Source organism: Osmerus mordax, chromosome 14 (genome assembly GCF_038355195.1).
Source record: "Osmerus mordax isolate fOsmMor3 chromosome 14, fOsmMor3.pri, whole genome shotgun sequence".
NCBI classification, from domain to species: domain Eukaryota; kingdom Metazoa; phylum Chordata; class Actinopteri; order Osmeriformes; family Osmeridae; genus Osmerus; species Osmerus mordax.
This window is the reverse complement of record NC_090063.1, coordinates 2,669,502-2,694,843: the sequence shown is the minus strand read 5'-3', so window position 1 is coordinate 2,694,843 and position 25,342 is coordinate 2,669,502. Positions and strand designations below refer to the sequence as shown.

At 40.5% G+C, this 25,342-nt stretch overlaps 1 protein-coding gene across 1 annotated transcript in view; it reads left to right on the top strand.

The window, feature by feature from the left end:
- Positions 1-22,625, top strand: part of kcnn2 (potassium calcium-activated channel subfamily N member 2) — a 28,042-nt gene extending 5,417 nt beyond the window's left edge. Inside the window, exons 3-8 of the mRNA XM_067250711.1 lie at positions 11,754-12,172; positions 12,859-13,000; positions 14,007-14,117; positions 14,234-14,361; positions 19,818-19,887; positions 22,350-22,625. Of these exons, the coding sequence (XP_067106812.1) occupies positions 11,754-12,172; positions 12,859-13,000; positions 14,007-14,117; positions 14,234-14,361; positions 19,818-19,887; positions 22,350-22,625 (1,146 nt within the window). The remainder of the gene's footprint in view (positions 1-11,753; positions 12,173-12,858; positions 13,001-14,006; positions 14,118-14,233; positions 14,362-19,817; positions 19,888-22,349) is intronic.
- The last annotated feature ends 2,717 nt before the right edge of the window (positions 22,626-25,342 follow it).

The window sequence follows — 25,342 nt, the reverse complement described above, 5'->3', positions numbered from 1 at the left end:
GGTGTGGATTCTAGCTACATTTCTCTTATTCTCTGCCCTCAGAGCGTTAGCAATCATAGCTGCACCATCACCGTAACGACAGACACGCACCACTCAGTCTCTCACACAGGTGATTGGTACGTTTACTTGACCATGAGAAACCCGATTACTAGCAATTGTCGGTTTATACCAATAATACGATTACTCCGTTTACATGTGTAATTAGTTATGCGATTACTCAATAAACGCGTCTACATGATTCTTTTTTATTAATCGTTGTATGCTCCACGGCCAAAACTTGCACCATCATCCTTCTGCAACAAAGTGTCGCCGTGTCTTCCTGTATCGGCTCTACTGCTGTATGTTTCATTCCATCAACACATTGAATCCTACTAAGAAAGCCGAGTAAACACACTCAATGGTAGGCTACATCTGCTACTGCTATTATTATCCCAACTATAATTTCAGCTGTTAAAACGATTACGACTAGCTAGCCTACTTCTTCTGTTTAACAGTTCAGCTTTCAGCTTCTCCCGCATTGTAGGCTATTTTAGCTGTTAGCGTTGTTAGATGATGCAGTTCAGATTCCACACTGCCTCTTTTGTGTGACTCACACATTTTTAAAATTAATTTCAGCTTTCAGCTTGCGGGTATTTTCTCATTTATCACTTTTATACTTTTTTAAATATTAAGGTTTTTGTGCAAATTATTCTCCCTTTAAAAGTAATGGTAAATCCTTTCAAATCATTGTTGGAATGCTGCTCCAGCCCCTTTCAAAAATACCTTTCGGTTGCTTTGAAGCTTCAGCTTAACTTTCTACTAAATTTTCACAATTTTCCGCTTTTTTAGCATGGTCAGCTATCCCCATTCAGGTTTTCAGCATTCTCACTGCTGTTTCGCAGGAACAGCCGTTTCTACTTATTATTATTATTGGGTGTGCTCAAGCCTTCGGCGAGAGCACAACCTTTGTTCTCTCACATATATATTATTTTTTTTATTTCTTTTTGCCCCCCTAAAACTCAGTCAATATTTGGCCTACATAGACAACGTAGGTGTCAAAAGTTTCGTCTTGGTAGCGATTGAGTTGCTTCTATTGGAATTTACGTTCCGTTGCATGGTTTAAGCGTAAGTTAAGTTTTTGTGGCGAAAAGTGAAGCTAACGGTGGCTAATTTGCTAGCCACAGTCACTGACGTTACTAACGTCACTGCGTCACTAACGTCACGAAAACACGCGTGACTACCTTTGCCAGAACATTCGTTTAGCATCTGTTAACTTGGGGGATAGCTAGGCTAACTATAGCTTTACTGCAAGGCAGCTGCAGAAACGCCACAAGAAAAGAGGCCAGGGTGATAACTATTTACTCATTTTACTTTGTGATATGACACACAATTGTGATGTGTAATGTACAATATAAGCTGATATTATTAAGGAAGTACATCTACTTTCGGAAACAGTAGTCTACTATTTCACTGAAGTATTAGCATCATGACATTAGCCTGTGTTGCCCGGGCAACACATACTACAGTGGTCTATGATGTAGCGTTATCTGTTTTCAATCGTTAAAATAAACATTCCTCACATATACATTTTCGTTGTAGGATTTATTATGACATTAGAAAACGATTTGTTGGTGAAATTACCATTACCTGTGGTTTCAAACCAGTGTAGCTCACTGCAACGCTGTAGCTTACGCGAGACACACTACAAAAACATCTAGCTACAGTACACAGCTGTTTAGGAAGTCAAACGGAGACAGAAAATGTTCGGCACTCCCCTTACTTAAATCAAAAGTCTATCTAACTACTAACCTGAACTTCATTGCCACAGCCTAAACGTTGTCAATCTGTTCATGAAAATAATTAATTTCAGCCTAAACCGTACAACGGAACGTTAAATCCAATTCAACCAACGCAATCGCTACCAAGACGAACACAGCAGTAGTCTAGTACTGTACCGTAGTAGTACAATTTACCGGGGCAGCTTCTCCACACAGGGCTATATCGCATTTTGCGTTGTTACTGACCATGATCGCTACCAGTGAGCTTTTTATGAATGAGCAATTTTCCACTAAATAAATGTCAAGCTTATTTACGTTTTGGGGGGCATATTTTCAGTTAGCAGATGGTACCGTTTGAATCGCGATTCCATCTTCTACTGCCGGGTAACGTCGTAGAATAATCTTCAAAGGGGTTGTTTATTCATGAATGAATGCAATATGAGTAGGCTAAATGCCTGAAAATATCATGAAAAGAGAAAAACTTAAAATGACGTTTAAATCATAGAGATTAGGTCAATTTTTACACCGGTCTGCAATAATGTCACGAAAACACGCGTGACTACCTTTGGCAGAACATTCGTTTCGCATCTGTTAACTTGGGGGATAGCTAGGCTAACTATAGCTTTACTGCAAGGCAGCTGCAGAAACGCCACAAGAAAAGAGGCCAGGGTGATAACTATTTACTCATTTTACTTTGTGATATGACACACAATTGTGATGTGTAATGTACAATATAAGCTGATATTATTAAGGAAGTACATCTACTTTCGGAAACGGTAGTCTACTATTTCACTGAAGTATTAGCATCATGACATTAGCCTGTGTTGCCCGGGCAACACATACTACAGTGGTCTATGATGTATCTGTTTTCAATCGTTAAAATAAACATTCCTCACATATACATTTTCGTTATATGATTTATTCTGACATTAGTAAACGATTTGTTGGTGAAATTACCATTACCTGTGGTTTCAAACCAGTGTAGCTCACTGCAACGCTGTAGCCTACCCGAGACACTAGTGTGAGTAGCTAACAAAAACTCCTCAGCTGTTCAAGTCAAACGGTGACAGAACATGTTCGGCACTCCCCTTACTCAAAAGTCTTTCAATAGTTGAAACAATCTGACTACTAACCTGAACTTCATTGCCACAGCCTAAACTTTGTCAATCTGTTCATGAAAATAATTAATTTCAGCCTAAACCGTACAACGGAACGTTAAATCGAATTCAACCAACGCAATCGCTACCAAGACGAACACAGCAGTAGTCTAGTACTGTACTGTAGTAGTACAATTTACCGGGGCAGCTTCTCCACACAGGGCTATATCGCATTTTGCGTTGTTACTGACAATGATCGCTACCAGTGAGCTTTTTATGAATGAGCGATTTTCCACTAAATAAATGTCAAGCTTATTTACGTTTTTGGGGGCATATTTTCAGTTAGCAGATGGTACTGTTTGAATCGCGATTCTATCTTCTGCCGGTAAAGTCGTAGAATAATCTTCAAAGGGGGTTCTTTATTAATGAATGAATGCAATATGAGTAGGCTAAATGCCTGAAAATATCACGAGAAGGGACAACTTAAAAGGACGTTTAAGTCATAGAGATTAGGTCAATTTTTACACCGGTCTGCCAAATGTATTCGTTTTGATTCAGCCTGTCAGCTGCCTCTTGCAGGGGAAATGAGAAGACATCATATTTCATTCTACACTTCACTCGTATTTTGAGTTGTAAATGAGCAGCAAAAAAAAGATGCTTTTAAATCTATGTAATCTTTATAAATAATAAGTAGGCCCGATGCATTTTTATATAAAATATACAGACCCCTGTGCAACCAACGCAAGCAAGCACACCCTACAATTTCCCCAGAAATTGTATCCTCTCTAGTTATTATTATTATATCAACTTCTTAGTTCTTCCGCCGTTTTTTGGCCTTTAACTAGTTCTGCATACTTTCACCGATTCCTACAATTTATGTATCAAAACGTTCAGCTCCTTCAGGAGATGTTGGCTATGACTTTTGGTATTTCTCACTTTTAGACTTTTTAAGACATTAAGGTTTTTGTGCAAATTATTCTCCCATTAAAAGTAATGGTAAATCCTTTCAAATCATTAAAAAGCTTCCTCCTCTTTCAAACGTAACTACTTCAGCATACTTTCAGCTAGAGACACCATTCAACCTTTAAAATGTTCACAAGACATTCAGCTATTCCCAAATTATTCAGCTTTTTCAAATATTCAGCCAATTTTGAATTATGACAGTTTGAAATACATTAAAATGTTTGCTCCTTCTTGATTTTTATGAATGAGCAGCAAGCAGAGTGGCACACTGCTGGCTGTTCTTTTTCTGATATTCAACTAAATTGTCAAACAAATTCCTCTAACGTTCATATAGTTTAACGTACAGAAACAAGTTATACCTTAAAATGTAGGAAAAAGTGTCCTCTTTCAGCCAATGTAACTATTAAAGACCTCACATTTACAGATTTTCATCTATGAGCCTTGAAGCGAGAGCAGCCTTTCAAATTCTCTCACTAACTTCAATGGAGAGGTGGGTAAAATCCGTCAGAGAAAGCAGGAAGGAAGACGATTTCGAAACTGCCGGTAGAGACATATTTCTGACCGCACAGACATATAAAGGACATCTCTACTTTCGGCAGAGTCTTGGGTCACGGAAAATATCATAATTTTTTGTATTGGACGTACAGTTTTGCGTCTAGGTTAACTTGTTTGAGGTGTGGATTCTAGCTACATTTCTGTTATTCTCTCTTATAATCAAGCTAGCGCGATGGCTCTCCATAACTAAAAACAGTTCGACTTTTTTCCACAATCGACCAAATTGGCCAAACAAGGTATGTAGCTACATTGAGCTTAAAGTGTACATAATCTAGCCTCCATTCTAGTGACGCTACGACTGTCATCATACGGCGAAACCAGGTCACATAGCTAGCTACGTTTTTCCAGACATAATATTCGTTACCTAGCTACAAACAAATGCTTCGTAACTGAAGAGTATTTACTTTGTATTGGCGATATTGACAATTGAGGTTAAGGAACTTGTCTTTAATCAAAAGATGGTCTCCGTTTTCAATTTGAAGCAGTAGATGTAGCTTATGTAGGAAATGTTCCATTGCATCCTCTCTCTAGCTTAGCTTCGGCTACAGATGGACGACAATCACGATGCATGCATTATTCACGCCTACGGTGTTAATACAGTCTGTAAAAATACCACTTTGACACACTTGCAAGATAATCCGCTGGTTAGATGTAGCATGATCTTATTTACTACCCACAATAGTTTAACTCTTTTTGCCGCAGCATTTTAATCAGTTAGCTCCAGGTCCTCTCTAAAATACATTTCAGACCTTTTGAAACCTGAGCAAATGACTTTCTACTAAATTTTCAAATTCTTCTGAATTATTTCTCTTTTAGCATTGTTAGGGTTAAAAAAATACCTTTCGGGCGCTTTGAAGCTTCAGCTTATAACTTTCTACAAAATGTTCACTATTATAGCTTTTTTAGCATGGTCAGCTATCCCCATTCAGGTTTTCAGCATTCTCACTGCTGTTTCGCAGGAACAGCCTTTTCTAGTTGGGTGTGCTTTGCCTTCGGCAAGGGCACAACCTTTGTTCTCTCACATATATATTATTTTTTATTTATGTCTTTTTGCCCCCCTAAAACTCAGTCAATATTTATAGAGTTGCTTCTATTGGAATTTACATTCCGTTGCATGGTTTAGGCTTAAGTTAAGTTTTTGTGGCGAAAAGTGAAGCTAACGGTGGCTAATTTGCTAGCCACAGTCACTGACGTTACTAACGTCACTGCGTCACTAACGTCACGAAAACACGCGTGACTACCTTTGGCAGAACATTCGTTTCGCATCTGTTAACTTGGGGGATAGCTAGGCTAACTATAGCTTTACTGCAAGGCAGCTGCAGAAACGCCACAAGAAAAGAGGCCAGGGTGATAACTATTTACTCATTTTACTTTGTGATATGACACACAATTGTGATGTGTAATGTACAATATAAGCTGATATTATTAAGGAAGTACATCTACTTTCGGAAACGGTAGTCTACTATTTCACTGAAGTATTAGCATCATGACATTAGCCTGTGTTGCCCGGGCAACACATACTACAGTGGTCTATGATGTATCTGTTTTCAATCGTTAAAATAAACATTCCTCACATATACATTTTCGTTATATGATTTATTCTGACATTAGTAAACGATTTGTTGGTGAAATTACCATTACCTGTGGTTTCAAACCAGTGTAGCTCACTGCAACGCTGTAGCCTACCCGAGACACTAGTGTGAGTAGCTAACAAAAACTCCTCAGCTGTTCAAGTCAAACGGTGACAGAACATGTTCGGCACTCCCCTTACTCAAAAGTCTTTCAATAGTTGAAACAATCTGACTACTAACCTGAACTTCATTGCCACAGCCTAAACTTTGTCAATCTGTTCATGAAAATAATTAATTTCAGCCTAAACCGTACAACGGAACGTTAAATCGAATTCAACCAACGCAATCGCTACCAAGACGAACACAGCAGTAGTCTAGTACTGTACTGTAGTAGTACAATTTACCGGGGCAGCTTCTCCACACAGGGCTATATCGCATTTTGCGTTGTTACTGACAATGATCGCAACCAGTGAGCTTTTTATGAATGAGCGATTTTCCACTAAATAAATGTCAAGCTTATTTACGTTTTTGGGGGCATTTTTCAGTTTGAATCGCGATTCCATCTTCTACTGCCGGTAACGTCGCAGAATAATCTTCAAAGGGGGTTCCTTATTAATGAATGAATGCAATATGAGTAGGCTAAATGCCTGAAAATATCACGAGAAGGGAAAACTTAAAAGGACGTTTAAATCATAGAGATTAGTCTGACAAATTTATTCGTTGATTCAGCTATGAGGCTGCCTCTTGCAGGGGAAATGAGAAGACGTCATATTTCATTCCACACTTAACTCGTATTTTGAGTTGTAAATGAGCAGCAAAAAAAAGATGCTTTTAAATCTATGTAATCTTTATAAATAATAAGTAGGCCCGATGCATTTTTATATAAAATATACAGAAATATTAGTTGTAAAAATGTCATTCAAAAACGGACCCCTGTGCAACCGACGCAAGCAAGCACACCCTACAATTTCCCCAGAAATTGTACCCTCTCTAGTTGTTGTTGTTTTGGTTCTTCTTGCATAAAAATAACCTTGCCAGGAGCCAATCAAGTTGAGGGCACTGCTGTATTTGGGTGCCATCTGGTATGATCAGAATACTGCTAAGAACTAATGTATGGTCTTTGGAGATGCGCATTACCGCTCTCAAACCGGTCTTTGATTAGTATTTTCATGCATGCATCTGCCCCTTTACCTCCCCTTTGTTATTATACCAAGGGAGAGAAGATGAGATGTGACAACTTGAGGATTTAATCCAAACTCCACATGTGTCCCAGCTGTCTGAATGATAGCGAAGCCCCAGTCTATACACTGGTGTTGTCCTCCTGGGGTGGTGCGTGTCAAGAGACACCGTGGAACTGCAGGAGATGCTCTACAATTCTCACCGTGAAATCTGTCCTCTACCTGAGATGCCCGACAAGAGTCAGATAACAACGCTGGCTGCTGACCTCAAAGTGTTCACTGAACCAACTGTCTTTGAAGGGCAGAGATACTCTGCCTCCCAAAGGGCTGAGGAAAGGAAGGATAATTAATTGCTCACGTTTGGTAAAGAATGCACTATGTCTGATCTGAAAAATGGATGCATAGATCATTCATATGCCAGTGTTTTTACAGTCAGAGCTCTCTGAAGGAAATTAGATGTGATTGGAGCTTTTTTGGTGGCTTCCATCTTTTCTTTTGTGAACAAAAGATTGTGACTGTGGAAGACCTCCTATTTTCAATACAAAGAAAATGCACCCAAAGACTTGAGATTTACTGAGCAAGGTGGCCTTTTAGAGGCTCACTTTGATATAATAAATAAACCATTGCATTAATTTCTAATTGGAATGAACCTCTCAACCTAATTCACTAATGAGATTGAGCGATTTCATTCTCAGCGACTAGATATATGTTCCCATCTCCACATTACACAGATTAAATATTGAGCTGGATTCCATTAGTTGTATTGAGCAGCGTAGTGAAACCAGTAACCCACCCAATAAGCAGAGTGGATGAGCATCTGCCCAGCCATACCTACAGCATAGGAGACAGGTGTGGAGGACGAGATGCTGAGGAAAGAGCTGACCTGAGGGATATGTGTAATTGAGTCATATGGACAAAAAAGAAATTTGGCGCAGTGACATTGTTTATTATACCCAGGAATGCAACTCTACTGTGATGAGCTGGGGAAATACTCCCTTAATGATTAAACAGTATTTTTATCTATTAGACGACAAGCCAACTATTTGAGTGCAGGCACTGGATCTTGCCAGGTGGCTATATTTAAAGAGTGATTGGCCTCGGTTAGAATTTGCCATTAAAGACTTTTCAGAGATCCATTGTGCCTCTTTTGGTATAAGACGTTTTTGTATGTGTGTATGTACAAATGTATATGTGTGTGTGGTCCATATGGTCTAAATGACCCTCAGCGAAGCCCTCTCAAGATTTGAACTAACTGAATGCAAAGATTCTTGGCTTGACGAGAGATGGATTTCTAGGACAGCCAGTCCTCAATGTCTTCTCTATTTAAGGTAATTGATCACCCAAATGGCCACTTTCAGGGCAATGAAGACTTTAAAATTATGTATTTACCCCACCCACACCCATCCCTTTTTCCATTTAGTTTTTAGCATGACTTTACCTGGATCATCATTTATGTGACAATAATGCACAGTGAAAGAAACTGGAGTGGTTTGCCATGCAGCCAACATAATTTTCAACTTTTTCTCTGTAGAGAGAGGATCCTGTTTCCTCCCTCTCCCTCATAACTAGAAGTTGTGTGTAAGCCATGGAATATTAGATGCTCATAGATAGAGAGCTCTTTGGTATTGTATTTCAGGTCATCCATTACCACAATTGGTTCTACCCACCGAGTAGGCTTCCCTTACATAATCTACTTTTAAATGTTTAATTACATTGTTTTGAAGCAGCAAAGTTTGTAAACGTTTTCTTTTGTCCAAGAGAATTGTCTCTAATACGGAGCAAAAACGTTTGTCCTCAGTCTTGACAAAAGATATTGTGTCTTGTTCTGTTTTGATGGCCTAACTCTGTGAGTAAGAGGCCGTCTGTCACATAGAGGAGTAACAGCTTGTGTTTCCATGTGTAAGTTACACTCCCTTGGACGGCTTAACAGGCAGGTCCTTGGTTAGGGTTACACCATCTATTGACAGATGTCAGTGCCTTCAGTGAGCTTGACGTTGCTCATTTGATATGGACAACAAGCTTGCTGGGGTATTTAAATGATCTTCCACTGCAGCGGAAAATACAACCTAGAGTTTCGATGAATGAATGGACTGCATCTAATGTGTGGGATGGCTCCTATCATGCTTCACTTGGATGTGGGTCATTCATCTATAGTGCTGTACAGCAAGGCCGTAATCATTCTATATATTGGGGGGGGGGGGGGGGTGGACACCCCCCCCCAACATTCAAATCTGGTCAAAATGTCCCCCCCAATATATTGAAATAAAAATATAAATGTGCTACGCTACGACAGGCAACCACGCACAATGTCCGAAATTATCATTACAAAAAAAAATTGTCCCCCCCAATGTTGACCCAATGGCTACGGCCTTGCTGTAAAGTGAACTAGCCCAAACTGCTTTCCATCTATTATGTATTAGATGGCGGGGGCTGCTGTATATGCTGTATGCTGGGATGCTGTCAATGGTTGTAGTGTAATCTTGTTGTTTGGCTGAAATAGCATCACCATGTAGTTAGCACATGTCATGATCCAGGATGTTCTGTGTGGAATGTTATTTGTATGACAGTGTAGTGTGGGTATCTGTAGTGTCAGGGGGCCTGTGGAATTCAAATTGGTGGTAAATTTGTCATTTTAAGTGTGTCCTTGAGCTGAAGATTTGGCCCTGGAAAATATATTTTCAATGATTCAAGATTTAGTAGTGTATTATCGCTAAATATCAATAACAATCCAGGTCATCTATCCCATTTTGCTTCCTGGAGTTGTCCATAATTTCTGTTCTGTAATTAGGAATTTAGAGTTAGCCTGAATAGGGTTAGTTGGCAGGATAACAAGCCCTAATGTGTGGCTTCACTTAGTTTTTGTCAACCTCTTTGTACCCATTGAGTATTCTGAATTATTTAAATGTCTGTGTTTTTAACTGATGTGCCAGAACATTTGGCTGATGTGTGTGATGTATTTGAAACATGTTCTCCTTTTTTCTAGATGAATTGATCATGAATATTTTTTTTTCTTTTAATCATGTTATGTTGTCAAGTCCAACAATGTGTGGGATAGACGGGACCTATTTAAAGCACAAATTGCAGTTAGTTTTAGAAAGCCACTTATGGACGCAAAACCTGAACCAGGCTGAAAGCATTCGTTTATGTTACAAAATAGGCCCAAATCAACATTTATATAATCTTATCCCTCACTCTTGAGGGGCAGATGTCTCTAGACATGGCTCTATAAATAAATGTAAATAATAAACTATAAATGTAATCACGAAGCTTCATGGGGTGGGTTTAAGTCAAAATGTAGTTTGTCATTTGCATTTCTTCCCACCCTTTATATTGAATGGATTCTGCAGTCACAATGGATCTAGCCAACCAAGAAAGCTTTCCGGGAATTTGCTGACGGCAACATTTTGTTAAATATCTACACCCAGTTGTGACGGCCCCGTATACAACCGTAAGACCTTGAGGTGATTGAGTGCGGAGAGTGAACCGTTGGGGAGGACTACCGGCACTGTGTGTCAGAGAGGAGAATGATTTGACGACTGTGTAAGAAGCTAGTGGGCTCAATTGCATTTAATAGTGATTCGTCCGCAGAAGGCATATCGAGGATGGGGTTGGAGAGGCAAGAGAAGGGAGGCCATCTCTGGAGATGGAAGTAGTTTATGTTACAGATCATAAGCCAAGTCAATCAAGTGACTTGACTAGATAGTGGTGATGGTGGTGGGTTAGGGCATTGGCCCAGGGTGTGAGCATGGAGCCATGAATCCTGGAGCTTGCAGACAGCTTAGATTAAAGGGAGAGAGATGGATGGGAGGTTGAGGGATAAAAGATGGAAGGGGCCGGGGAGGACAGATGATAGAGAAAAAAATAGAGGGAGAGAGACAGAGTGAAGGAGAGATACAATGAAGGAGAGAGAAGGGGATGCGGTAGAGGAGAGTAATTAGGCGTAGTGAACCCCCTATCCCACCACCAGAGGACCATCCAACCTTCTGGTCAGTGTATCCAGGTATTAAGAAACCTATGCTAAAGTAAGCAGTGACAGATGCTCTCATCGGGATAGTGCTTTGTATTTGAAAATATCCAGCCCACTTCACAAGTCACTTCACTTATTGATATCTTTAAATACATATATAAGCCACTGTAACTATTCTAAATGAATTTTGGGGGGTAAAAAGTTAAAGTGAGTTCGAATCCTGAAGGAACATTTAAAGCCTTATGTCAATTATCCGATCAAATATAACTTTGTGCATTTCCCTTTAATATTACAAAATGGTTTACAGTTAATGTTATGGGGGAGTCAGGTGGCTGAGCGATTAGGGAATCGGGCTAGTAATCAGAAGGTTGCCGGTTCGATTCCCGGCAATGCAAATTGACGTTGTGCCCTTGGGCAAGGCACTTCACCCTACTTGCCTCGGGGGAATGTCCCTGTACTTACTGTAAGTCGCTCTGGATAAGAGCGTCTGCTAAATGACTAAATGTAATGATATCCAACCTAAAACCTCTGAACACAAAAGTTCCATAAGATTGGAAATAGACGTCAGGGCAAACAAAGTTCCACACTACGTTCTTGTGCCAGAGAAATACAAATACAATCTTCCATTTAATCTGCTTCTGTCTCCATGTGCCTACCTTGGGCAGTTATTTATGGTGGACAATGCAGCGGACGACTGGAGAATAGCCATGACGTACGAACGCATCTTCTTCATCTGCCTGGAGATTCTGGTGTGCGCCATCCACCCCATCCCAGGGAACTACACCTTCACCTGGACTGCACGCCTGGCCTTCTCCTACACGCCATCCAAGACGGACGCAGATGTGGACATCATCCTATCCATCCCAATGTTCCTGCGTCTTTACCTCATCGCCCGCGTCATGCTGCTCCACAGCAAGCTCTTCACCGATGCCTCTTCCCGCAGCATCGGGGCCCTCAACAAGATCAACTTCAACACGCGTTTCGTCATGAAGACACTCATGACCATCTGCCCTGGCACTGTGTTGCTGGTTTTCACCATCTCGCTGTGGATCATCGCAGCCTGGACTGTCAGAGCCTGCGAAAGGTGCACTCCCACCTGCCTTTCATGCTCCATGCACTACATGAAACATAGATAAGGCCAAATGGTTTGCTGTGGGTAAACATTCCTTTCTGTGAGGCCAGTGGGTAGATATAGCCTGATCCCCTAGATCTTCTATGTCAGTGTTTCTTAACCCTGGTCCTCAGGGACCCCTGCACTGCATGATTTAGATGTTTCCCTGCTCCAACACACCTGATTCAAATGAATTGGTTGCTATTTAGTTCAGCAGAACCCTAATAACGACCATTCATTTGAATCAGTTAGGGAGCAGGGAAACATCTAAAACATACAGGGCAGTGGACCGGATTGAACAGGATTGAACCCCCCTGATCTAAAACATGTGGGGCAGGGGGTTGCTGAGGACCCGTGTTGAGAAAGGCTGCTCTATGTGGTACGCGTGTGTAGTGTGTGTGTGTGTGTGTGTGTTACAGTGTCAAAAACAGTCAGGGTCATCATAGTTTATCTCCTGTGAAATCATTTACTATTATTAATAATTGTAATCATTATTAAATAAATAAATACAAAATTGTATTGGACAGCAGCTGCTAAATTGTCCATACATTAATAAAACACATGAATGGACGTAATATTGTGCCTTGCACATGCATATCCAAGTATATGCCTTTCTCTCCTTTTCTCAGCCAAAATGTGTGTGTTATGTTTTACTGTAGATACCACGACAACATGGACATTACCAGCAACTTTCTGGGAGCCATGTGGTTGATCTCCATCACTTTTCTAACAATTGGATACGGGGACATGGTCCCCAATACATACTGTGGAAAAGGAGTGTGTCTCCTGACTGGCATTATGGTGAGTTCAGACTCTTTACTCTAAAAACTCTTTCTCTTCCAGTGCTGCTCGCATTAAGTCATGTATTTGAGTCTAGCCCTCTGGGTGTGTTTATGGGGAAGGCTTTCAATGAACGTGCTCTTTACAATGCTTTAAACATGCATTCATGAAGCCATATGCATTGTACAGAATGAATGAGACTGTTATCACTCAGGCTCTTGTGACCATAGAGCACATAATGCTTTGTAGTGCTACAATGTCCCATCGGATTAGATCAGAAGGTAATGTCAGTGGGCCTATCCCTTAATACTGGTGTAAGGAGTACCAGACGGGGTTGGGTCCAAGTGCAGATTTAATTAGAAGGGTCGGACAGGCAATGATCAGTACACGGGCAGACAGGTCAATACAGGTAATCCAAAACTGGGAATATGAAAACTATCCAAGGTCTGGAACAATACATAGATTAAACAAGGCTCGGACTGAACTAGAAACAAAATCAAGACTTTGGACCGGACCATACACTTACAGCCACTTACTGTTTATGTTTTTACTGTACTGAAACCCTAAACGAGACGCAGCCTATTGTCCTTATATTCTGGGGATGCCGAGCGCGGCAGCCAGCACCAGCTGCAGAAGGCTCTGGCGTGACAAGGGGGCGCCTCCTGACGTTGCTTTGATAATTCTCAATTTCTAAAAGTTCACCAAACTCCACTTCTTACAGGTTGTTAATGTTCATCATGCTTGTTATAATAGATTATATTATCTCTTTTAAATGAATGTATAGGTGAGTTTGCAATATGTTATAAATGTATTCAGAGAAGATTCTACTGATAAGATCCTTTTCGACCCTCAATCATTTCATAGATTTGTCTATCCAGAGGATTTCACATCAGAGGATATGACTTTGACACCTTTTGCTTTGTTTGTTTTATGATTTCAAGTCCAATGGTTATTCCAGTGTTAGAGCTCTTCACAGAAATATGGTGCAGTAAGTTTTGTATCCACTCATGTCCGTGTTATTTCCCAGGGTGCCGGTTGCACAGCTTTGGTGGTAGCTGTGGTTGCAAAGAAGCTGGAATTAACCAAAGCTGAAAAACATGTCCACAATTTTATGATGGACACACAGCTGACAAAAAGAGTAAGTCAATAATAAGGTTTTATTCCCCTTGCAATTTACATTGTAGGAATACTGAATATGATGGAGTGCTGTCCTGTGCTTGTGAACGCCACCCTGTTCTTGTCCTTTTGTTGCAGGTGAAAAACACAGCTGCAAACGTACTCAGGGAGACGTGGCTCATCTATAAGAACACCAAACTAGTAAGGAAGATGGACCATGCCAGAGTCAGAAAGCACCAGAGGAAGTTCCTCCAAGCTATCCATCAGTAGGTTCCACCCCCAATAACCCCTAAACCTGTCCATAACTGGGTTTGGTTGATGTTTTTCAATACGTCCCACTTTTTTTTAATAAGAACCAGATATCTGAATTGTTTGACACCTGTAGCAAAGGTTTTACGTTTGTATTTCAGGAATTACTTTTATTGTTTGTCTTCTCACCTGACTGAGATATTGTCGTGTATGGGGAACCACCATTCATCCCCATGTACATATCTAGTCGTTGTGTATGTGCAGTCTTGTATAAATAGAGCCTTGAAAGCCAATGAAAGCTATTACAGATGTTGCGGGCAGGGCCTATACTTTATTTCAAAGTTTAAACTGTTTCTTTTTCTCTAGACTATATCTCTGACTATATATATAGTCTTCTCAGCAGTTACAGGAAGGTCACAGCAGTAATCACCCTCTCCCTTTCGCTCTCTCTCTTTCTCCCTTTCTCTTTTACTATCTCTCTCTCATGCTATCAATCTCCCCTCTCCCTTTCCCTACCACCACCTTTCGCTCTTTATCACTCTCTACCCCCCCCCCCCCATCTTCTCTTTAAAAAGCTGCCAGTTCTATTCCATGTCACAATGTCTTCTCTGCGTCCTTGTGTGCCTCCAGCTTCAGACAGAAATCACACTGACCTCGGGGTCTGACATATCTAGCTTCTCCATTTCCCTCCACATGATCAGACTGGTACCTGTCAGGCACTCTCTTAGGGAGTCTCCAGGGAACAACCGCCAGTGCACTCAGGCTCTAAAACGTGTATTGATTTTAGTTACTCCATTCTTTTAACTTGCCTCAACCCAATTACAAGGTCCTTTATTACTTCCTCTCTTGAAAGTGATTGACAGTTACACTGAATTAGTAAGAAATTATTTTAAAAAGCTCCTTTGTATAGATGTTCTAGTGAAAATCCATGTTTTATGTGTGTTCACAAGTCTGTGTGGTCTCCCGTGTTCGACATTCATTTGCTCATTAATATTGTTTCTATTATTATGAGAAAGACTGAGAGTTTAGATATTTGGTAGCGGCACGCAGTTTGGGAGTATTGTCTGCTGCTGCAATCCGATGAAGTCTGATGTGTTAGGATTATTATGGCCTTACTACTGCATTCAGGCTATTTGTGGTAGTGACATTTCATGTCAACCCCCATCTCACTTGAACAGCCTAAGAATGGAAAGCCTGCAGACCTAAGGAAAGAATCTATAAAGAGACATATTCTGCATTAGGAAAGATAATTCTAGTCCTCTCTGCAAGGACATAGTGTTGTATCACATCCAGATCCACTTCTGTATAAGAGCTCAATGTGCAGCTGGGCTATTTATTGAGAGATGCTGCCGTGTTTTTGACCAATTGTGTGTTAAGTGCCGACTCAGGCTTGAGCTGCGGGGGTAGTTAAGCAGGCAGTTTCATCTGTGTTCTGGTTCCCAGTCATTGGCCACAGAGAGGGCTTGCCTTGCAGTTGGTGTGTCCTTCCATTCAAGAAGAGAGAAGGAGGGGCGGGGGGTTAGTCAGGGCTCAGTGACCTGTCTGGAGGCAGTAGCACACATGTCAAATCAAATATTGCCTTGCCTCGTCTGCTGGTCGATGCTGAATCAACAGTGATAACACAAAAAAGGCAGGATAGCTGTTTACAACTCTGTAAGGAGTTGTAAGTAGGAAATAGTCGGAGGAAGAGGAAGTTCAGAACGCTCTTTGGTCTCTCTCTTTCTCTCTCTCTCTGTCTCTTGCTCTCGCCCTAAACTGGGGTGCATGTTAGACTCAAGAGTATGTTCTCTGTGGTTTCCTGCTCAGGGGATTTGATCAAGGAACTTGGCCCGACTTACTATGTGTCTGATAAGCAGGTCCAGTCTGGAGGGGAATGATTAGGACCTCTGGAACGCAGCACTTCACTGGACCACAGTGTTACAATATCACAGAGGACTGGAGGTGATTACCTGTCTGTGTGTAGGCGAGAGAGGCTGGCAGTGCCTAAAGGCACGCAGAGATGGTGATATACCATTACTGCTCTTGCTGCTGCGATTGAGGATATTAATGTTAGTAGGATTTTTCGAAGCCTGGTTGATGTGATCGAGGCTGGCAGTGCAGCAGTGGGATGAGAGCTGCAGCACTCAGGCTCCAGCAGACTGATGTTGCCATCTGGACACGTTTCTTCTGATGTTGTATTAATTCATTTGTCTATTTTATGTTTCCTTTTTCCGGTTTGTATCAACACAATGCAATAGAGCTCGAAAGTAAGTCTTCGCCTCACATGTAGCTACAGATGTTGTGTGCATGCAAATGAGAGCTTGTCTTTCAACTCAATGATGTGACTAAAAATTACACTCCCTCATATGATAAGTGAAATTCATAACATCCCAACATTATGCTTTGACATGAAAAGCAATGTAACTTCATGCAACATCAGCATGCAGAAAAGGTCATTTGTCAAGAATCTTCCAATTAATGTAATTAATTAATTACAGTTTTTGCTCTATCATTTAAACTGATTCAATAGCCTAATGATTCGAACTAAATACATAAAATATCTATGGTTGTATTTTCAGATTACACAATTCAGCACTTGATGGTCTGACATCATTATACTCCTACAACAATATGTACATACAGCATCCCTATTAGTCTCCTTCTGGAAAGAACCATACAACATTGTTGACACAAACTTTTCCTAACCTGAATTTCAATTATCGGTGATGGAGGGTGTTTTTCTTTCCATTGTTGCATGGATGTGATGAGAACTTGATTTTTAATCAGAAAAGCGCTGATTAAACTCCCTCAATGAACGGTGCTTTCGCTGACTGAAGGATGACCACTAGCACTCCCCCAGGAGAGCAACACCGCTATGGGCTTGGTGGATCATATATCTCCCCAGGTCATGTTTACCCCCTCCCACGCCCCTTTCAATCATGCTCTCATCAACCAGGGCTGGGGGTCATCTTTCGGCTTGTGGAACCATTGTTACGCGTGTAACTACATTTGCAACCACATCTTCTCCATTTCTCTCTTGAATGACTCAATAACAGACAGGGGTGATTATGTGTTGGCTCCCATTGTTGGTAGTCATGTTTGATTCACAGGTGTCTTTGTTGTTGATATGAGTTAGTCCTCTCAGGAGCACGTGAGGAGTTCACCATGCTACATGTTGTAATTGGTTTCAGTAGATCTTCTGAAAAATTATATGCCATTTTAAACAACTGGCACAAAAGCTGCATAAAACAAGCTGGTCAAAGTATCTCTGATGATATGTCTGAGAGGGTCTGAGATCATTTAGCCAGGCTACTGTTTGTTCTCCTCATTTGTTACCTTAGCTAAAGTACAGTATCACAGCTCCCCCATAGCAGAGCGAGGAATGATGGAAGAGGAGGGCAAGGTGGTGGTGGGTGTGTGGGGGGGGGGCTAGCAGGAAAGACAATAGGTGCATGGTTGCTTCGGGACTATGATAACAGGTACATGAACTTCGAGGGAAATGTCAAGGTATGCCTGTGAGAGCCCTCCTGACTTTAAACTGAGAAGTGTTGTGCTTACGGACACAGCATGAGCTTCCCTGTCCTCTACTCAGCACAAATCTCTGTAGCCGAGAACAGTAGGTCAGATAAGCAGGACAGAGTCAAAACTGAGCACCCCGTGTACATCAGCCTAAAGAAAATGTTGTATTACCCTTCCCTCAGTGAGGTAAACATGGGTCTCAACTGATTCACAGGGGTATTGAAAATCTTAGCATAGCTGTTTTTTTCCTGATGAAAATCTGAGCAGATTGAAAGCGACCATTGAAAATTAGGGCTACACTGGAACATTGAATCACAGAGGAGGAAGGACAGATAACATTGAGTGTGAGAGGGACGAAAGTGCATTCCACATTCGGACCCTAGCACACCCTGTTCATCAATGCCACCTAACAGCTATTGGTCATCCAACCGTGAAATGCAGAATTCCTTCAGGTCTTACATCTCTGCTGAAAAGACACTGCTTAAGATGCTGGTTCTTAAATTTTACCTATGCTTCACCCATTCTAGAACAACTTATGTTTCATATTCTACATAAAATAAAGGATGTATTTTTTTATTATATTGTCTTCTTGTTTTAGAATGTGCTTATTGAAAAGTCTATGGCTGCTCAGTCACCAGTCAGGGCTTCATCTCTCTTTGCCTGTGTTTTAGTTAGTGTCTCCTATAGTGCCCCCTGTTGGTGTAGTGTGCCATCTCAGTTACACTTTTGCCTGTTGGGAATGCTAACATCAACACTCCACTGCATGAGAGTGGATTAGTCTGGGCCGATTAGCATAGGGTCCTTAGAAACCCCGATTGTATTCTCAGCCTGGATCCACACAACCAAATGCTATCACATTCACACAGTCCAATTAAAGTTGATGACTCCAAGTCCATTGAAGATAGAGGGCATAAGTTACAGAGCCTTGTTCTCTTTATGCCATCGACAATGTATGACCTCCAGGGTTTTTTCCCAGGTACTTTCTGCTTGCTCTGAGCATTGCCTCAGATGTGATTTAGCATGCATGGGTGATTGCAGAAAAACAGCACCAAGATATGTTGAGAACTGAACTGTTGTCCAGAATACTGCACAGTTGCTGTTTCTAAATGCCCAGAGTGTGTGTGTGTGTGTGTGTTTGGGGGGGGGCACTTGCTTTGCTAGCCCAATTAAACAGGAGTTGTGAATTACTTAGGCCCGCTGTATAGATTGATTACTATAATTCAGACTATTGAAGTAACGTTTTTTTTTTTTTACTGGTCTGCATCAATAATATAGAGACATCGAACCAGCGATATATTATTCTAGTTTTTCAATTTCTCAGAAAAAACATGTATTTTGTATGTAAGACATGCAAGCTCAGTTATAAAATAGTTTGGGAAGGTGTATAAAAACAAGAGAAACCCTATTAGATCTGTCTCTTTTGGTCTCTTAATAATCTCTTTTTAAATGTGTTTCTTCAACCATGGTGTCTTTTGGATCTACACATACTGTTTGTCTGCCATATATTCAGGGGAATTTGTAAATAGGCTTTTGAGAAGTTGAATAATTCCTACAGTCAAATGGAGCAATCTCTACCAGGACCACAGAGGAGTCCTTTAGAATGCCCTTTAACCGAACAAATGTACTGGTCACAGTTATAAAACCTCACATTTTAATCTGTTTACACCATATAGTAAGTCAGTGAAATCCCATTTCAGTCATTGTGAGTCCTTGGAGTTATTTCAGGATGTAGTGATTGTCCCATTCTCCCTCTTGGCAGCTTTCACCCTTCTCCTCTCTCTGCCCCTGGTCCCTTCTTGCATGCAGCTCAACCAATCAAACTGACCCATGCAAATTCCTGCATTCTCTACACACATCTTGTGCATGTCCTGAGAGTGCTCTCCGTGTGTATGCCTTGTGTGTGCACAGATGTGTTAAAGCCTATTTGCCTTATTGATAGAAACATTTATCGGGTTCTGAATGGTCTTGTGTTCAGATTGAGAAGTGTTAAAATGGAGCAACGCAAGCTGAATGACCAAGCAAACTCACTAGTGGACCTTGCAAAGGTAAGCTAGACTGACAATTGTCACAAATTGAGTTTTACTCTTACATATGAAAATCATCTGTATTACCGTTTTTGGAATAGACAAATATCTTCCTATTCTTTTGGGATAAGTGACATAAATTGCTGCATGTGGTTTTCAACTCACTTGAAGTTCTTTAAAATTACCACCTTTTAATGTTAACAAAGTCTACAGGTGTCAAATAAACAGACAGGCGTTCATGGGGCCATTTTAACAAGACAGCTTTGAACTCATAATGGTTACCTGGCAACCTACAAATCCTTGCAATGTTGGTCCAAAATTATGTTCATTCTTGACCTTTTCTCATTTGTGTTATGAAATACCAGTACATCTCCTGTCTGTACTTTATCACTAACCTCCAACTGCCCTTTCACACTTGATTTTGTATTACCAACATTGTTTTAAACATACTAGACACCAATTTTTCCAGCTTGTCCTTTTTTTAAGCTTGTCCTTTTTTATTTTGTAGTGGTCTTGCGATGCTCTAAACAATAGTTGACAAACCTATGGGAAGGACCAGACAGTTTGCCAGCCTGAAGCTGCAGAACCAGCAACCTAGGTAGGGAGCCACGCTGGGATGGGATAATTCAGCCAGAAGTGGAGACAAAGAAGAGAGAGAGGGAGGGAGGGAGGGAGGGAGGGAGGGAGAGAGGGAGAGAGGGAGGGAGAGAGAGAGAGAGAGAGAGAGAGAGAGAGAGAGAGAGAGAGAGAGAGAGAGAGAGAGAGAGAGAGAGAGAGAGAGAGAGAGAGAGAGAGAGAGAGAGAGAGAGAGAGAGAGAGAGAGAGAGAGAGAGAGAGAGAGAGAGAGAGAGAGAGAGAGAGAGAGAGAGAGAGAGAGAGAGAGAGAGGGGGGGGGGAGAGAGAGGGAGAGAGAGGGAGAGGTTAGTTAATATCACCCAGTTCACCCTGTGCTGTAAAATTGTTACATAGGGCTGTGACATTGAGTAAGATGACTCATTCCCATACCCGATCAGTCCCTCTTTAATCATTGTCGTAAGTGGCTCTTGCCATCAGGGGGCAGTATAGCATTAATCATTCCAGTCAGATCCCTGTGGATAGATGAGGGTTAATAATGGAGCTTAAAATATCTTTGGCATCTGCATAGCCTCTGCAAAGCTAAGGGAAATAGTTTAGATGTCACTGTGTCCCCCTTATCTGCTTGAAGGAGAAATAAGTAATGCTTCATACTTAACCCAGCCAAAACAGCAACAAAAAACATGTTTTATGCATCTTCTTTTTTTAAGTGGAAAAAACACAGCACCGCACATTATTATTTATTTATTTTTGTGTCCTCTATCTATTACTCTGGTTGGTGTTTTCCATACATTATTGTAGCATATCAGTCTAAACACCCACAGTCCATATCAATGCATTATTGCTCACATCAGCATTCTGTTCCTCAGTATACGCATATCTGTCTATATCAACTCTATTAGGAGCAGATAAGTACTTCATGTTTACAGTACCCTCGCTGTTAACTCTAATTATCCAATTATTTAAATGTGTCTATGGGGCTTTTCACCAATGGGTTCTTAGCTGTGGAAGCTCAAATGTTTTGGCCATGACACCTCTATAGATAATAATGTTACAGCTTGTTATTGGCATAGAGTCTCATATTATAAATTCCAAGGCCAGCATAAATTCTGTTTTCCTCATTTCATGGACTGTCAAGATGCCCAGTGCAGCGGAAGCACCTCTAAACACATCCATCCTCCTTTTATTGATTGACCTTGTAAATTAATTAGCACTCTGATCCTAAGAAGGGATGAGGGTGTGTTTGTGATGCAACACAGTGAAATGCATCTGCCCTAGTTATAGCTTGACTAGCTGTCAGTGTTGCTTTGGCCCTTCGTTGATCACTGTGATTCAAAGAGGCAACCCAGCCCATTATTTCTTCCCCCAAATGAGCCGAGGACAAGGTAAGAGATGAATAGCTTTAGCCCCAGGATGCCTGTGATTACTCTCCTGCTTGAACAATACCTCATCACCTACTACCCAAAAGTCCTCACTCCACCTCCTCTGAAGTGTGCCACCTCAATGTTTGATAATGTATATCACATCCTAGGGAAATGCATCATTTCAGCAAAAGATTGATAGTTTTTTCTTGATATTGAGTTAGTACATTACATTTACATGCTTTGATATATGTCATCTTTGTTGTGAATTCCTAAATGAAATCTCAAATCAAATTAAATAGTGCAATCTACACTATAAGTGTCCAAAGACTTACCACTGTAAATGATCTGTTACTGTTTGTATTTGCTTAGGTGGACTGTTTCATTGTAATTAAGGTGTTTTGGAGACAGATTCATCATGTTGTGGTCAATTGATCATATTGACAGATGAATCACTTCACAAGTAAAGAAATCTTTAGTGCCCATGCCCAAGTCAGTCTTGTGTTCCTCTTTCGGACTCTTGAGTGTGTGTTCTCCCCTCTGCTCTAGACTCAGAACATCATGTATGACCTCATCTCAGACCTGAACGAGAGAGGGGAGGACATGGAGAAGAGAATTGCCCTCCTGGAAACCAAGCTGGAGACGCTGCTGGGGAACCTCCAGGCCCTCCCCGGCCTCATCAGCCAGGTCATCAGCCAGCAGCACAGGGACTTCCTGGAGGTGCAGCTCCAGCCGTACGACAAACACAGCCCTGAGCGCTCACAATCCGTGTCACGGCGGAGGTCGTCTTCCACTGCTCCGCCCACTTCCTCCGAGAGCAGCTAGAGTCCGAGGGGAGCACCTCCACTGAAGACTTTTGCCATCATATGGTCAAGTTGCATTTATTGTAAAGCCTTATGGTTTCAATAAGTATTATCTGAATTCTGATGACAGAATCCAAAGTTCAAGGGACACTGCGTTTTAATGAAGAACTCAAAGCTGTTTGTTTTTTATTACCTCAAAAAGATGTTATCCTTACTCTGGTGACATGACCATAAAAATGATGCTTTCCACAGTCACAACTATAAAGCCCTATTGATGGGGGTGTGATACTAACTATTCTACTCTCTATGCAGAGGTAGCCAGGGTGTGGGCAACAACCAGGTATGAAAATATCGCACTAAAATAGTGCTTCTCACTGACTTTGTGCTTCTACTGACTTGGTTCAGATGCCATGTTCCTTAAAGCAAGATGAGGAACCATGGGACCTGTCAGGGAGTAAAATACTTTTATTGAGGAAAAACTTAATATATTTGATGGAATGAACTGAAGTGGCAACAAAGGGTAGCACAACATTGCTCCAACACATTGTCGCTCTGAGGTCAATTTAAAAGCTTGAAAATGGGGGGGGGGCATATATATTTTAGGTTAGAAACAGCATCAACTATAGTGTTTTTTTGTTTAGTTTTCTTGCAAAGGGCCCCTGTAGAATGACTATTTCTGGGGCCATGTTGAAATTTTACTCCTCTAGTCAAAATAAATGCATCTAAATCTATACTTGCACTTACCTTTTAATCAATGCACTTCAATGCTGACTGATGTATGATACAAATATGTGTTGCTCATTCAAAGGACAACATTCTAGATGTTGGGCATGGGTTTATTATTGTCAATTCTCAATTTCCCAGCTATGGGTTAGTGTTGAAGATTTATGTCAAATCCCTAGTGCTGTTTACCACAAGGAAACCTCCACTTAACACTGTTGAACACTCAAATTAAGTTGTTTAGTTATCACATACAAATGTTACAATGGTATGTATTTTAACCCTTGGCCTTTGGCCCTCTATATGTGTACTGGACATCACCCCAGTTTAGCAACAATAACTGAATGCTTACCAAGAACTCACTGACAAACCATATGTACCTTTTAAAAGAAAATATATATTTTTATATTTTCCTGAGGACAAGCACACCATCTACAAAGAAGCAAATAATGATGGTTAAAATTGTGATCAGATAAGGATTGCATGGAGCTTGTTTAGATGAGATTGTGCATATTTAATAAAGGATTCAGGGCTAGGGTTAAGATACTACTGTAAATGTAAGGTTCACTATAAACTTGGATTTGGTCCCTCTCGTGTCTACTATGACAATATACATCAGAATATAAAACATACTGTAGCAAACATCTAGAATGCAATGTTTCCATAGAGGAATGTATCAACTGTGGCTAAACACTCCGTTTGTCATACTTATGTATGTCCAGTATTAGGTTGAATAGTTGTTAAATGTCAAAAACCAGACAGCAAGAAAGACGCCTAATTCAAATATACAGCTTTTCACATGACACTTTCCTATCACTGGGCTAAAATGAAAATGTGCAATTTGAAAAGCCCCCAAATATGCTCTCATTAAAACTTTGTTTTGAACTGCAAAATTGCTGGCCAGCCGTTATGGAACAAAGGTGAACTTCCACATGTTATGCACCTTTTGGTAAATGTACCTTTTGCAAGGTTCTCAGACGTTTTGATGAATGTGCTATTCATCCAAGGATTAACCATCAACTCAACTCAAGATTAATCCCAACTACAGTACTATATGATGTGACGTTGGTTTTGATCATGAAAATATTGGCAGGCAGTCAAGGATTATCAGCAACATAAAAACCTATGAGAGATTATATATATGCGAACGAAATATTAAACAATAAAATGTTACTATTTACCAGATATCTGTGCTTTCAGTTTGCATTGTGTGTGTGTGTGTTGTCTTAACAACCTTTGAGGGGACCAGGAATTCCCTCAAGGATTGTAAACTCAGAAAAGATTTAGGCCTACCTTGTAGCATTTTATAAGGCCCTACAACTTTAAGTGCTATTTCAAAGGAGTTTAGGGTTAGGGTTAGATTTAGTTAAATAAACTTCACATCTTGATAGCAACCAATACATCGTAATATCTTCCCACGATCACAGAAAGAACCAGTCAGTTCATATTCTGCATTATGTCCTCTTATAATCCAACGGAGTGCAGTGCCGCGATTGACATTGTTTGGACATTTCGACATCAAATAATGAAAAATAATGAACACATAATTTGCCAGCAGTTTGGCTTGTTGTCTTCGCATCCCACCCCGTACCTCTGATTGGTCCTGCGTCTGCAGCAAATTATTGCAAATTCGTTATTTAGAAGCAAATTTGCTTTTTTCTGGTTTCAAAGGGGCTGGCTAGCTAACAGAACAACAATATAAAGTGTATATGCTTCAGTATAGATCAGTGAATTTTGTTACTTAAATGAATGTGTTTACTGATGTCAAAACTGCTTATCCTTACAAAAATAATTATTTTAATAATTATTTAAAATAATTATACTTCAAGTTTAATTTGTATGTATATGTAAGTATAAAAAGTATATTATTATCATGGTACTTACAGTATACTAGCAGTGTACTTATTTATATACTATTTTTGTACAAAGTCAACTGAATTGGCCCACTTTTTAAGTCATTTAGTACACTTTAAAGTACACTCATAGTGTATTTGAAGTTTACTATTGAATACTGTAAAG